A 12846-nucleotide genomic window follows, 5' to 3' on the forward strand; every position below is an offset into this window, starting at 1 on the left:
TTTTTTTGCCCCATTTTACCTTTATTGACACAGTTGTTAAGTGAATCACTGCAATTGTTAAGTTAATAACATGGTGGTTAAGTGAATCTGGCTTCCCCATTGACTGGTCTTAAGTGTGAAAAATGGTCATAAATCACTTTTTTCAGTGCCGTTGTAACTTTGACTGGTCACTAAACGAATGGTTGTAAGGCGAATACTACCTGTACATAAAATCTGAAAGAAACTTGAACATCGTTTTGCCCCGAGGCAGCAAGTAGCTAGACAGGATACACTGAACACCCAGCTGGATGAAGTTTCTTGAATACATTATTGTAAGAATAAGAGGCATGAATAATATTAGAGGCAGATAGATAAATAGATACAATGATCTAGGTCAGGGGTAGGCAACCTTGGCTCTTTTATGACTCGTGGACTTCAACTCCCAGAATTCACGAGCCAGAAGTCCACGAGTCATAAAAGAGCCAAGGTTGCCCACCCCTGATCTAGGTCATGTTTCTTCAGCTATCAGAAAGCCCAAAGATCACATCAGATGAACTCTGAAACTGGCTTAAGGTGCAAACACCATGCAGCGATCCCCTTCTATGCAGAAGGTTGTCTCTCAGGGATGAACTTCAGTCTGTCTGTTCTTCTGGATTAATCACATCTGCTGCTTTGAAAAAAATATATTCCCAGCAGCTGACACATGCCGCAGACATTCCACAATACATGGATAAAGTCCACCTAACCATACCCATCAATTCCCAACTCTGGATGGCTAAACTTGGTATCAAAGATCTGAGATCTTGATAGGCTGAACTAATTGATAAAAGAGTCTGGAAGAAACCCTGACATTATGTTATGCTGATTATCATGTTCCCAAAAAAGCAAAGACAGAAGACATAAGATTCAGGACATCAACTAAAAACGCTTAACTAATGCTTACAGTCTGTAGGCATTTATTACTTAAAAAAAAAGGAGGGGGGGAGATGAACTATGAACATAGGGAAAACCGTACACCTCATTCTTTTTTCTACAATTCTTCATACAAAGATGGAAATAGAAATATAAAATGTATACAGGACGTTTTTTAGCGCAAAAGACTGCTTTTAAGAAAATCAACTCAAGGCTTATCTGTCTTGTGTATCATATCTTAAAGTTGAAAAAAATGTGTGGGTTTTTTTTTAAACAAACAGGATCAACTATTGCATCTGGAGATTGCACAATACTTTTAGGCTAATCAAAAGAACAAATATGAGGTGGAAAAAAGGTGAACCACTAATCTGAGACACAGACACCCGATGAAGACGAGTGAACAGAGCATGTGTGTAGCTTACTTCTACAGAGATATGATCGTCTTTCAAAGTGTCAGGAGTTGCTCCTGGCTCATTCTGGGATGGTGAGGTTTAAATATGGGATGTTCAACAAACCAAGTAACAAACCTATGCTATCTTCATGTGTAGAATATTAATAATGGTACTATAAGTACACCACAATTTAGATCACAATAATTAAAATAATGACCATTATACATAAGTGAACCCAAAGAATATGTTCCTGGAATGCAGCAAAAGCAAATATAAAACTGAGTCATGCAAACGAGAACTCAGCATATTTTGTTTCTTGCTTCTGAAGAGGTGCACTCTCTTCAGTTTTTAACTTAAAACAGTTTATTTGGTAATCAAATGGCTCAGAAGTACAGCATATCCTCTGCGTATTATTATTTTTTTCACAGAAAGTGAGAGATTGGAAGAATAATGGAATGGGATTTATCCAAGCATTAGTTGCTCTTTGGAACTTTAAAATAATGTTATCAGGAATCATTCAGGACTCAGAATTGATTCAGGAAATCTGCATTCATACTGCTTAGCAGCAATATCAGGCCTGTTGTGGAGGAAGGAGTCTAAAAGACTAAGGTGACCAACCGTCCTCCTTTAGGGAGGACAATCCTCCTTTTGTAAGTTCTGTCCTCCCTCAAAAAGTGTCTTCCTACATGTCCTCCTTTTCGATATTTGAAGACTAATCTGCAGGGCTTTTTTTTTTCTCATAGAATGCTCAGAACGGCATTCCGGCACCTTTTTTAATGTTTTTTTTTTTCAACTTTTGCATGAGCTGTGCTACTCCCACTATTGGCTTTCGAAAGCCAATAGGAATTGCTGCTGAGCGCACCAAAACACCCGGCTGGCAAACTTTGCACATGCAAGTTGTCTGTATTATTGTTGCAATGAATAAAATGTTTTTTTTATTTACAATATTTTTTTCTTCAATTTATTTGTGTCCTCCTTTTCATTGTTAAAAAGTTGGCCACCTTATAAAAGACAAGATTGCCATCTTACCTTTTTTGACCCTTATCAACCCTGCTGATGCAGCTGAATAGCACAAAACCAATGTTTGTTGGGCTTTGTGGATAGAAGCCAAGCTGTTCATATTTTTCTATCCTCGAGCAATTGTATAATTATTTTTATCAGAAGGCTTTGTTTGCAAAGAGTAGCTTTAGATTTCAAATACGTATGAATCAGGTATAGTTTATCATATTCCTAAATTGACTTGATTCAGTCTGCTTTTTCAGAAACACTTTTCTAAAAATAGGGTGACTGCAAGATTGCACGAAGAATTTTCTCCTTTTTATTTGTAAAGGAAACAGTAGGCCTAGTTTAGCCTGTGAATAAATCATAGCTCCTGGCTTATACATTTGGCTGACATTCAGAAACTCTCTGGGTTGCTTATCATGCATGGTGCCAATGCCAAAATTTTTGAACAGTTATCATGCACATTTTTCCTTCCTTTCTTAGCCAATTACAGACAACATAGCCTGTGGTCTGTTTAAACTTAGTTGCATCATAACCAATGTGCTCAGATTCCACAAGAAGATCCCAGGTCACATTTATGTCACTCCATCTAATAAATCTCTGGGTCTTTTAAAAGCAATTCCTATAAACTACCTTTGGGGAAAGAGGCCCTAGCCTAGAATATGATCTGTCTTGTTTAACCCAGAATAGAAGCAGTCACTCCTTAAAAATAGTCAGAGCCCCTAGCAACATGTTTTAGTCAGTTACATTGGGGTTAATTTTTCAAGTCCTGCATCTAAAATATTTAGTTTTTATTTTGTTGGTGGCTTATTTTTAGCTATATTTGCCTCAGCTGTTCAAGAGCATATACCTTTTGTTGTTCTTATATATTTTTGTGCGCTGCCAATTAGAAAGTTAATCACCTCTATAAATTAACTTATGGATATGGTTTAGTGCACACTGTAAGAAAACCTGTGAAATGTGTCTCAATCATTTTTAACACTGTGTATTAGTGTAAGATTACAGTGGGAAATGTAAATAATGTGGGATACAAATTTTTAGGGACTATTTCTCTCTCTAAATTTATATCCTGAAAATGTACCAATATATTTTAGTATTTCCATGTGGTATTCTATTGAAAGTTCCTACTCTATAAAATGAGAAATTTGATCTGTGGACTTTTTTCTACTGGAGCCTTTGGCTGCCTATCTTCTGTGTACAAATTGTATGGAATTGAAGCCAGTTTAATACTTTTAAACCATACAGGTTAAAGTTTAGTCTTTTTAGTACAGTTTAGTCCTTTTAATGTTTTTCCAGTTTTCAATTTAAGAAATGCAAGAAGAAATGCACACAACTGAGCAGCTTGCTACAAGAATCACCACTTTATTTAAATGAAAACTCTAAAAGCACTAATCACATTAAAAATGACCTCTATAATCCCCAATCTCTAACGCTTACTTTCTTGGCAATGGAGTGCAAATGAAAAGTTAAAAATTGAAAAGTTACAGTGGAGCATGTTTGCAGGTATAGACTGGGACTGAAATATTGACATCAGTAATCAAAACTGGTATCTCCATTTTTCTTGTTCATAGGAATGAGTGAGCATATCAGTTTCCAATTGGGGCCAATGTTTTGTTGATAAAAGAACTTCTGAACAGGCCTTGGAAGTACAGTATCTGCTTAACTCCTTCCTCTTTTCCAAGGGATATTTCTTGCCTTTAGTGCAGGAAAAAAGGAGCTAGTCTGTAAAACTTTGGGGAACAGAAGCCTCTAGTATTTGCGATACGCTGGTTCTGTTTAAGGAATCTGAGGACTGTATAAGCCAATGATGGCAAACCTTTTTAGAGACCGAGTGCCCCAAAACCAGCCCGCCCCCCCCGGCCCGCCCCCACTCTGCCCCCTGCTCTGCCCGCCCACAGAGCCACTCACCAGATCTCCCAGGCAGCCTTGCAGCACCATGGTGGCCACGCCCTCGACCTACACCCCGCATCATCTCTACGTGATGGGGCGCGAAGGCAGAGTCTTGCCCCTGCTGCCATGTGCTTGGCTGTGCTGCTCTGCATGGGCCGCGCCTGGGGGAGCCTCTCCTCCGAGCAGGCTGCTGGTGTGGTAGAGGTTGTGGGGGGGGGAGGTGGGGCTGGGGCAATGGCGCACGTGCCCAGAGAGAAGGCTCTGAGTGCCACCTCTAGCACGCATGCCATAGGTTCACCACCAATGGTATACGCTAAACATTAAACATGCAAATGATGGCAATATTTTATTATCCACTGAAATATATGCAGAGAAATTTACAGTGGTAACTGAGATTCGAGGCCATAGGCCAGTCTGTATGCTGTAATTATGATAAATTTTGCCAAGGGGGATGTTAAATAAGGCTGATTCTAGTTGGAGAGAGTTCATGTTGTGCAAGAGACAGTTAGGATTAGTGGTTAAGGCTAGAAAGCAGGAGACATGAGTCCTAGTCCCACTTTAGCCATGAAAGCCAGCTGGGTGACTTTGGGCCAGTCACTCTCTCAGCCCAACCCACCTCACAAGGTTGTTGCTGTGGGGAAAACAGGAGGAAGGTGTATTCTCTACCTCAGTGTTTCCCAAACTTGACAATTTTAAGGCATGAGGACTTCAACTCCCAGAATTCCACAGCCAGCAACGCAGGCTGTGGAATTCTGGGAGTTGAAGTCCACATGCCTTAAAATTGTCAAGTTTGGGAAACACTGCTCTACCTTAAGTTATTTGTAAAAATAATAAATGTGTGATATAAATAAATAAAAATAAAAAAGATGAGGAAACAATATTAGAGCAAGCCTGCATTTTTTTTTTTTTTTTGCAACTATATACGAAGAGCAACATCAACCATACTATATGAGTCTCAAGTGTTGTTCAAACTGGTACACCAATTGCAAAAGCATAGCATTCAGTACAGGTTTAAGTACCCAATCCACTCTGTGCATGTGCATACAGGCACGTGAGAAAGCAAGCCATAAAGCACCAATAGCAATCCAAATGATAATAGATTTAATTCTAAAGCTTTTAAAAAAATAATAATCTGAAATTGTTTGATACATTTCTTCTTTTACAAGTTTTTTCACTAATCTTTTTTCACTAACCTCCCTCAAAATGCCCAAGTCAGCTTATGCTTTTCAATAAAACACACTGATAGAAAATGTGCTAATAGATTCCTGAATGCTCAGAAAACAAATGTCTTAGTGTAGGAGAAAGGAGATCTGACTTTGAATTTTTAATGTGAAGAGAAATTCTGTAGAGCAGTTGATTGTACAAAATACTCTTCCACACAAGATCTTATTTTGACAGAAAGCACACAAAGTTAAATCTTGAATGTATGTTTTAACAGTTGAGATTGGGATGCATAAGATCCTTTTCAAAGCGTTAATTCTTCCAGTCAGAACAAGGAAAGGACTACGGATACCATTTCTGGCTAAACAGCTGATCAACAAGGTTTTTCATTTAGGGAATGACTATATTTAAGCTGTTTTCAGGCACTCGGTTTTGGATCAGGCCAATTGTTTCTACAATGCATGGCAAAACAGACATTTCAAAAAAGAAAATCAAGGATACAGGAGTGTTATGATTGTGCAGAAAATGACAATATTTCCACATGTATTTATTGAGAAATACTAAAGATATACACATTTTGTACAAGCTTTCAATATTAATTTACAATTTCTTAAATAATATTATCCCTAGATAAAATTATGATTTACATTACACAGGTCCTTGGCTTTAAAAGTTCCATAAGGCTGCTATTGCTGGGCATTCAAATGCAATATTGGCTCATGTCAGTTATGCTTCACGCTAAAGAACTAAATACCGCATTGATTCAAGCATCTAAACGTGGCTCCAACAGTCCCCCCTATCTAAAATGAAAATCACATCTAAAATTGAAATGGACACAGCCCACTTTTTTCAATACACGGAAAGATTTAGATTAGGTTCTGTTGCTCAACCTATTTGAACAGCACATTTACTATGAATTAGCAACTCTTTTTAAATACATGTTTGGTTTATAATATTTAAGTTGGTCCTAATTAAGACGTTACCCTATTAGAGAATTTGCAAATGTATTTTACTTATTTAAATCTGCTCCAATTGCTGCCATTATTTGGGAAGTAGCGGAAGAAGACTCCTGCGAGTCCCCTGGACTGCAAGGCTATATCAAACCAGTCAGTCCTAGAGGAGATCAACCCTAACTGCTCTTTAGAAGGCCAGATCCTGAAGTTGAAACTCAAGTACTTTGGCCACCTAATGAGAAGGAAGGACTCACTGAAGAAGAGCCTAATGCTGGGAAAGATTGAGGGCAATAGAAGAAGGGGACAACAGAAAATGAGGTGGCTGGATGGAGTCACTGAAGCAGTAGGCATGAGCTTTAATGGACTCCTGAAGATGGTAGAGGACAAGAAGGCCTGGAGGAACGTTGTCCATGGGGTTGCGATGGGTCGGACACGACTTCGCAACTAACAACAACGACTAAAAAACCCTCCAACTATTAAAAATGATCTGTACAGGGAAAAAAATAAATTCTCTCCATACAACTGCAGCCAGACAATGGAACGCCATGGGAAGGTCTGCTACAAGAAAGAACAATTGATGCAGTATGCCAACGGCTAATGAAGAGGGGAGAAAGGAGGGCACATTAAATCCTAAAGGAAGAGACTGTATGGAAAAATGTAGAACTCTGTCTACATACTTCATTTTTCCAATAAACTACTATAGTTTATTGATTTGAACCCTCTATCCATTAGTATTTTGTACTTCTCTTAAACTAAATTGTGCTGTTCTTCTATCTCAAGCCCGATATTTAAAGTGCTTCATATTTAAGTGCCGTTTCTGTTCAAATTGGTACAGCAATTGCAAAGCATAATCTTCAGTATACACTATCTTAAGAGCACAGCTATTTAACAAACATTGTGTATGTCTGCATACGCACACAGATGCAAGAGAAAAAGCTATAAAAATACCAAGGGCAGTCCAAATTCTTATAATTTTTTTTAAAAACATCTAGAGTAATCTTCTCTTACTTGTACTGCAATTATTTTAACCTTCCTCAAATGCCAAAATCAGGTCAATTTAATTTGCCTCAAATTTTATATTCAGCAGCAATGTTCTGTTTTTCTCCATTACCATTTTTTTAAGGAATCACTTAAAAGGACAGTATTATTTCTGCATCTAAAAGTTTGGTAATTCTGATCCCTGTTATTATGCATGTGATTTCATAATTTTTGTCAAAACATTAATGGATACAATAATAATGGAGCAATGTTTAGCAAATTCAAATGTAAAGCAGAATAAACAAAAGTGATTATGTCAATTGAAAACATTGCAATCTGTCAAACATCACTGCCAAACAAACATATACTGCAGTATCATTCTGTCATTTTGATAAAACAGCTTCCATTCATATTTTTATAGAATATCTTGAAACTATTGAGGAACACTTTTTATAAGAAGTATAATTTTATGGCTAGATTAAAAATACACATTGTTTAATGATTAATAGATATTTTTTATTATAGTTTGAGACCAGGAATAAGGGTTTGTGAAGTAATTAAAATATGTGGCAAGTGTAAAATTGGTGGGATGGCTTGCAGACTTTATGAACATTTTATGGACATTTTTAACCTATTTATTTCTAAATATCCAAAGAAGTCCAAAAAAACCCCATTTCTATATTGATAAGCTGATACAATAATTTTCAGTGGTCCTTTGGGCAAATAAAACAAGTTTAAAATAACAAGTTTGAAAAAATAAAATGTTTGCTGCATTAAAAATAATCACAAGTGAAATTGTGAGAAATACTATCTCTAAGCTCTTTTAAACTAGAATTTTATTAATGCAGAGGATAGCAAAGAAAAGAAATTCACTTCAACTGATTTTATATTCATATTGTAGACCAATTCATATCTGAACAATATTATTTTGTGCATTCCAGAGATATAAATGTTGAGTACCTTAGTCTTCATCAAAGAATCTTATCTCTGAAAAAAAAAATGAACATTTCATTCCAGAGTGCTTTTTCATCTAACTATTCTGTAAGACAAAACGGCACCTGTGTTTTTCTATTATTAAGTCTCTGAATTTTGCAAGGATTTTCATTCGGCCAATAATGGTACGGTAGACCTAGCTTACCAACTCCTTGCAGGGACTGCTCAACATTATGACAGCCAGAGAAAAGAAATTTATGACTTTATATTTGCGGCTGTTGCAGCATTCCCGCCATCACTAGAGTGCAATTTGGGCACTTGGCAACAGGTGTACATTTGCAACGGTCACGTGATCACTATTTCTGGCTTTCACAGCTGGCTTTTAACAAATCAGTGGGGAAGCTGGCTGATAGTTGAAAGTCGCGGTTGTTGTCCCGCTTAATGGTAATGGCAAGTTTGTGAGGACTTGCTTAATGACCGCAGTTCATTCGTTAAATTGGGCATAGTCATGTGATGTTTCACTCCACCACCAAGTTGCTTAGATTTAGAGTTGCCACCAAACCTAACTGTGATTGGTAAATAAGAACTACCTGTATAGCAATCCACTGTCTTTCGTATAAATGGCTTCATTTTTCTGTAGTGCCAATTCATCTTGCAGATTCTCAGTTTTATCTTCCTTCATTTTCTGTCTGTGCTCAAAGTGTTTCAGGTTTTCTAAACTCTTGTGGTAGTGTTTTTTAAGAGTGATTTGCCATCACAGCTAACAAATTGGGAAACCCATTCTCTTTGTCCCGTATCCAACTGGCCCTCAGCCACGCGTGCAAAGCATAACTGCAACAGCCATTAATTACATCAGGAGGCTGCTACTCTGTTCTTAAATGCTATCCAGTCTCATTCCTTCCCCCCCCCTCCCATAAGGCTTATCCACAAATTATACTTCACCAGAAAAATCCCAGAATATCTGAATAAAAATGAACAACTTGTGACAACTAGAGAGGAGAGAATCTGGCCCTAAGAAAGCTGTACAAGGCAGTTAAGAGGAAAACATCACAAAATAGACTTTAAAAATAAAAGCAATACAGGTAGTGCTCAACTTACAACCACAACAGAGCCCAAAATGTATGTTGATGAGACCTTTGTTAGGTGAGTTTTGCCCCATTTTATGACCTTTCTTGTCACAGTTGTTAAGTGAATCACTGCAGTTGTTAAGTTAGTAACACGGTGATTAAGTGAATCTGGCTTCCCCATTGACTTTGCTTGTCAGAAGGTTGCAAAAGGGGATCCACATGACCCTGGGACACTGCAACTGTCATAAATATGAGTCATTTGCCAAGCATCTGAATTTTGATCACGTGATCATGGGGATGCTGCAACAGTCGTAAGTGTGAAAAGCAGTCATAAGTCACCTTTTTCAGTGCCGTTGTAACTCTGAATGATTACTAAATGAACTGTTGTAAGTCGAGGACTACCTGTAAAACAGACATTGAAATAAACACAGTGGAGTTACAACCATCCATCTCAAGTTAGAAGTCCTTAGACGTTAGAAGGAACAAAAGTACTCTGGTTGTCCACATCAACGTCACAGCTTGTTTAAGTTCTTGGGGAGGGTGGATTCTATAGTGGGTGGGGTGTTGCCCCAGACAGGGAAACACATGCTGCCCACCTCCTTTGTAACAAATGACTTGCACAGTATTATTATGCAAACATGAGATCAAAATGATACGCAGGGCTGAATTTACACATTCAAATAAGCGATAATATGATTGCTTGATTTTGACTTCATATATTGTATGAACCAAACCAACTTTGGTTTATTCCAGAATCCATAATATAGTGCAATGTTAGAAAAACCACTACTGCAAATAAATGTAAGCATAGTCAATATGCCTAGGAAAAACTAACCAGAGAGGAACAGAGCATCCCATTGAGATTCATGCTGACCTACAGCTCCAAAATCACTTTAAGTGTTGGTAGAAACTCATGAATTGAAAGGATTTTTTTTTACTGGACCACTTAATGGGTAATTTATAGATTATATTTTTCTTTACTTGACAATTTTAGGAGAATATTATTGTTCATCCAGTAATCTTTTGATTTGTCTACTGTATTTTTTGTTGCACAAATAGCTAGCAATTCCTTTTTTTTATTTAGCTGTTTTCTTTTACTTAAAAGTTTCACTGGATCACATTCAGCCATATTTATATGTACCTTACTGAATGTTAAATATACTACATTATAATTTGATACCAGGTCAATAGGTAAGAGTAGCTGCTGGGATTTTTTTTTTTTTTACACATACTGTGTACCATAAATTAAACTCATTGCAGCACAAGTTATCCATGTGTATAATTCTTTTTTAACACAAAAATTAAGGAAAAATTGTCAAATAATTTGTCATGTTAACTATCTGCTCACAGTACCCAATGTTCCAACCTCTTGACATTTTTTAAAAAAGTATTTGCATACAATCAGTGGAATTATTAAGAATCTAAATAAAAGCACTAACTTTCAGTTATATATTTTTTTTCTCTTACTGCAACAAACATTTAAACTGCTTTTATGCAGTACCGATTAATTGAATTTGAAATTTGGTCATGTCAAAAATTATCACAAAGATTTTTATCTTTTTATCTACATAATTTTAAACCAATGTTACACTGTAACACACAAACAAGATCTTGTCATTTAAGGCACAACACATCATTATGCACATTCTGTCTGCCAAGTTTATAAAAGAGACAATTATTATTATATACCCCTTTCCACACACCTTCAAAACAAAACAAAACAAAATATAATAAATTGCATCCACTTCCAAAGTCAGTTGCTAATGTCACGGTAAATCATTTTCATTAATAATTTACACCTATTACAGATTGAGACAGGACTGCCAATGTATAGTCCAAGTGCATCCCAATTTTCTGGGTCAGGTTAGGTAGCCTAAAGTTTGATTCAAACCTCCGTGCTGAGAATATATCTCATAGTGAGGAATGTTGTTGAATAACACCCTTGTCATTCACAAAATGCATTCATTCATTCTTCTCCTTCTCCTTGTCTACTGCAAACCTTGTTCACTCTGGCTAGGGCTCATTTGGTGTGTACCAGCAACCATTTTTCCAGTTCTTCAATCATCAAAATGCTGAATATATAAGACCATGTCGAGAATCCTTGTGTCGCATTAAAACGCGTGTCTCCATTCAGTGATCTGAATTCTTTGCAATGGAATCCATATATTGCTCTTTCTTTTTAAGACGATAATATGTGTAAAGCCGGAGGCACCATATCCAAAGTTAAAAAAAAAAATCAGTGTACTTTGAAATATGTATAAAAAAGAACAGTTACAAATACTCTAATTCCAGCGCTTGGTGTAGAGCCAGGAGGTCAGAGTGGCTAGATATTCTCCAGAAAGGCATGTTATGCTGCATTAGTTAGAGGGAGGGAGAGAAGGCAAGAAGAATGAACAATATATCATACACATCACATATTTTCTTTTTATATATTACGGTTATCTTGATTTTTCTTAGTAAGACACAGACAAGAAAATAAAACAAAGCAAATGTCCAAATAGATCTGAAAAAAATATACAAAAAAAAGCTGCATAAGCCCCTTAATAAATTCAACTTTTTTTTATTATTCTGTTCAATTGGATCTGTTTCTCAGAGATTGCCTTGACCAGTCCTTGTAGTTTTCTTGGCTTGGCGAAGTTTTTCAGAAGTGATTTGCCATTGCTTCGTTCCTAGGGCTGAGAAAAAATGACTGACCAAGGTCACCCAAGCTGGCTTTGTGCCTAAGGCAGGACTGGAACTCAAAGTCTCCCAGTTTCTACCATGTTTCCCCGAAAGTAAGATTGGTCCTTGTATTAATTTTTGCTCCAAAAGATGCAATGAAGGCTTATTTTCTGGTTAGGTCTTATTTGGGAGGAAATACAGTACTAAATGTGTCTGTCTGTCCGGGCTTATTTTTGGGGTGGGGCTTATATTACGAGCATCCTGAAAAATCATGCTAGGGCTTATTTTCTGGTTGAGTCTTATGTTCAAGGAAACACGGTAGCTATATGCCTTAACTACTATACCAAACTGTTACTCCAACTTTATTTACCAGAATGTATATTAGGAATAATCTTGTTTCATTTCAAAGAAGTAAATTTGGTAGCAATCAAGGATGTAATAATCTTCATTATTTTGTATAATATAGGGAAAATCCATAATGTATAAAATATTAATGACTTTTACTTAGTTTTAATTTACAATTGTCATGCCTTGTGATGTCTTCAGAAAATACAATACTCGAGAAAAAGCAGGCAAATGAACGTACCACACATTTAATTTTAGTGCTCACTTTCGGTTTAACCTTTACAATGTAGCGCATTTCTCTCGGAATGGTGATTACCCAGAATATACCCCCATATACAACTCTTGTCTATATGGGAGATACCAGAAAGAAAATCTGTATTGGTTTTATATGAAATTAAATTGCTGTCATGTATGCAACTTTCCTTGAAAGCAACATGGTCACTTAGATTATATTATTCAATAATCAATAATTCTACTATGATTAACCAAGTTATCAGTCGTCAGTGAATTTAGGAAAGCAAAGTCTTATGAGGTATATCCCTTTTCTGCAATTAAAAACATTGCAAAAAGGTA

The 12846-nt window shown here is 36.6% G+C and overlaps 1 protein-coding gene across 17 annotated transcripts in view; it reads right to left on the reverse strand.

The window, feature by feature from the left end:
* Positions 1 to 10359: 10359 nt before the first annotated feature.
* EYA4 (EYA transcriptional coactivator and phosphatase 4) overlaps positions 10360 to 12846 on the reverse strand; it is a 114895-nt gene continuing 112408 nt past the window's right edge. For all 17 annotated transcript variants that reach the window (XM_039323743.1, XM_039323734.1, XM_039323752.1 and 14 more), the window contains one exon: positions 10360 to 11619. In XM_039323743.1, coding sequence (XP_039179677.1) covers positions 11539 to 11619 — 81 coding nt within the window. In that variant the 3' untranslated portion in view covers positions 10360 to 11538. The remainder of the gene's footprint in view (positions 11620 to 12846) is intronic.

The sequence above is a fragment of the Crotalus tigris genome, unplaced genomic scaffold (assembly GCF_016545835.1).
Source record: "Crotalus tigris isolate CLP2741 ecotype Arizona unplaced genomic scaffold, ASM1654583v1 scf7180000017611.44802233496:7321179, whole genome shotgun sequence".
Classification (NCBI taxonomy): Eukaryota; Metazoa; Chordata; class Lepidosauria; order Squamata; family Viperidae; genus Crotalus; species Crotalus tigris.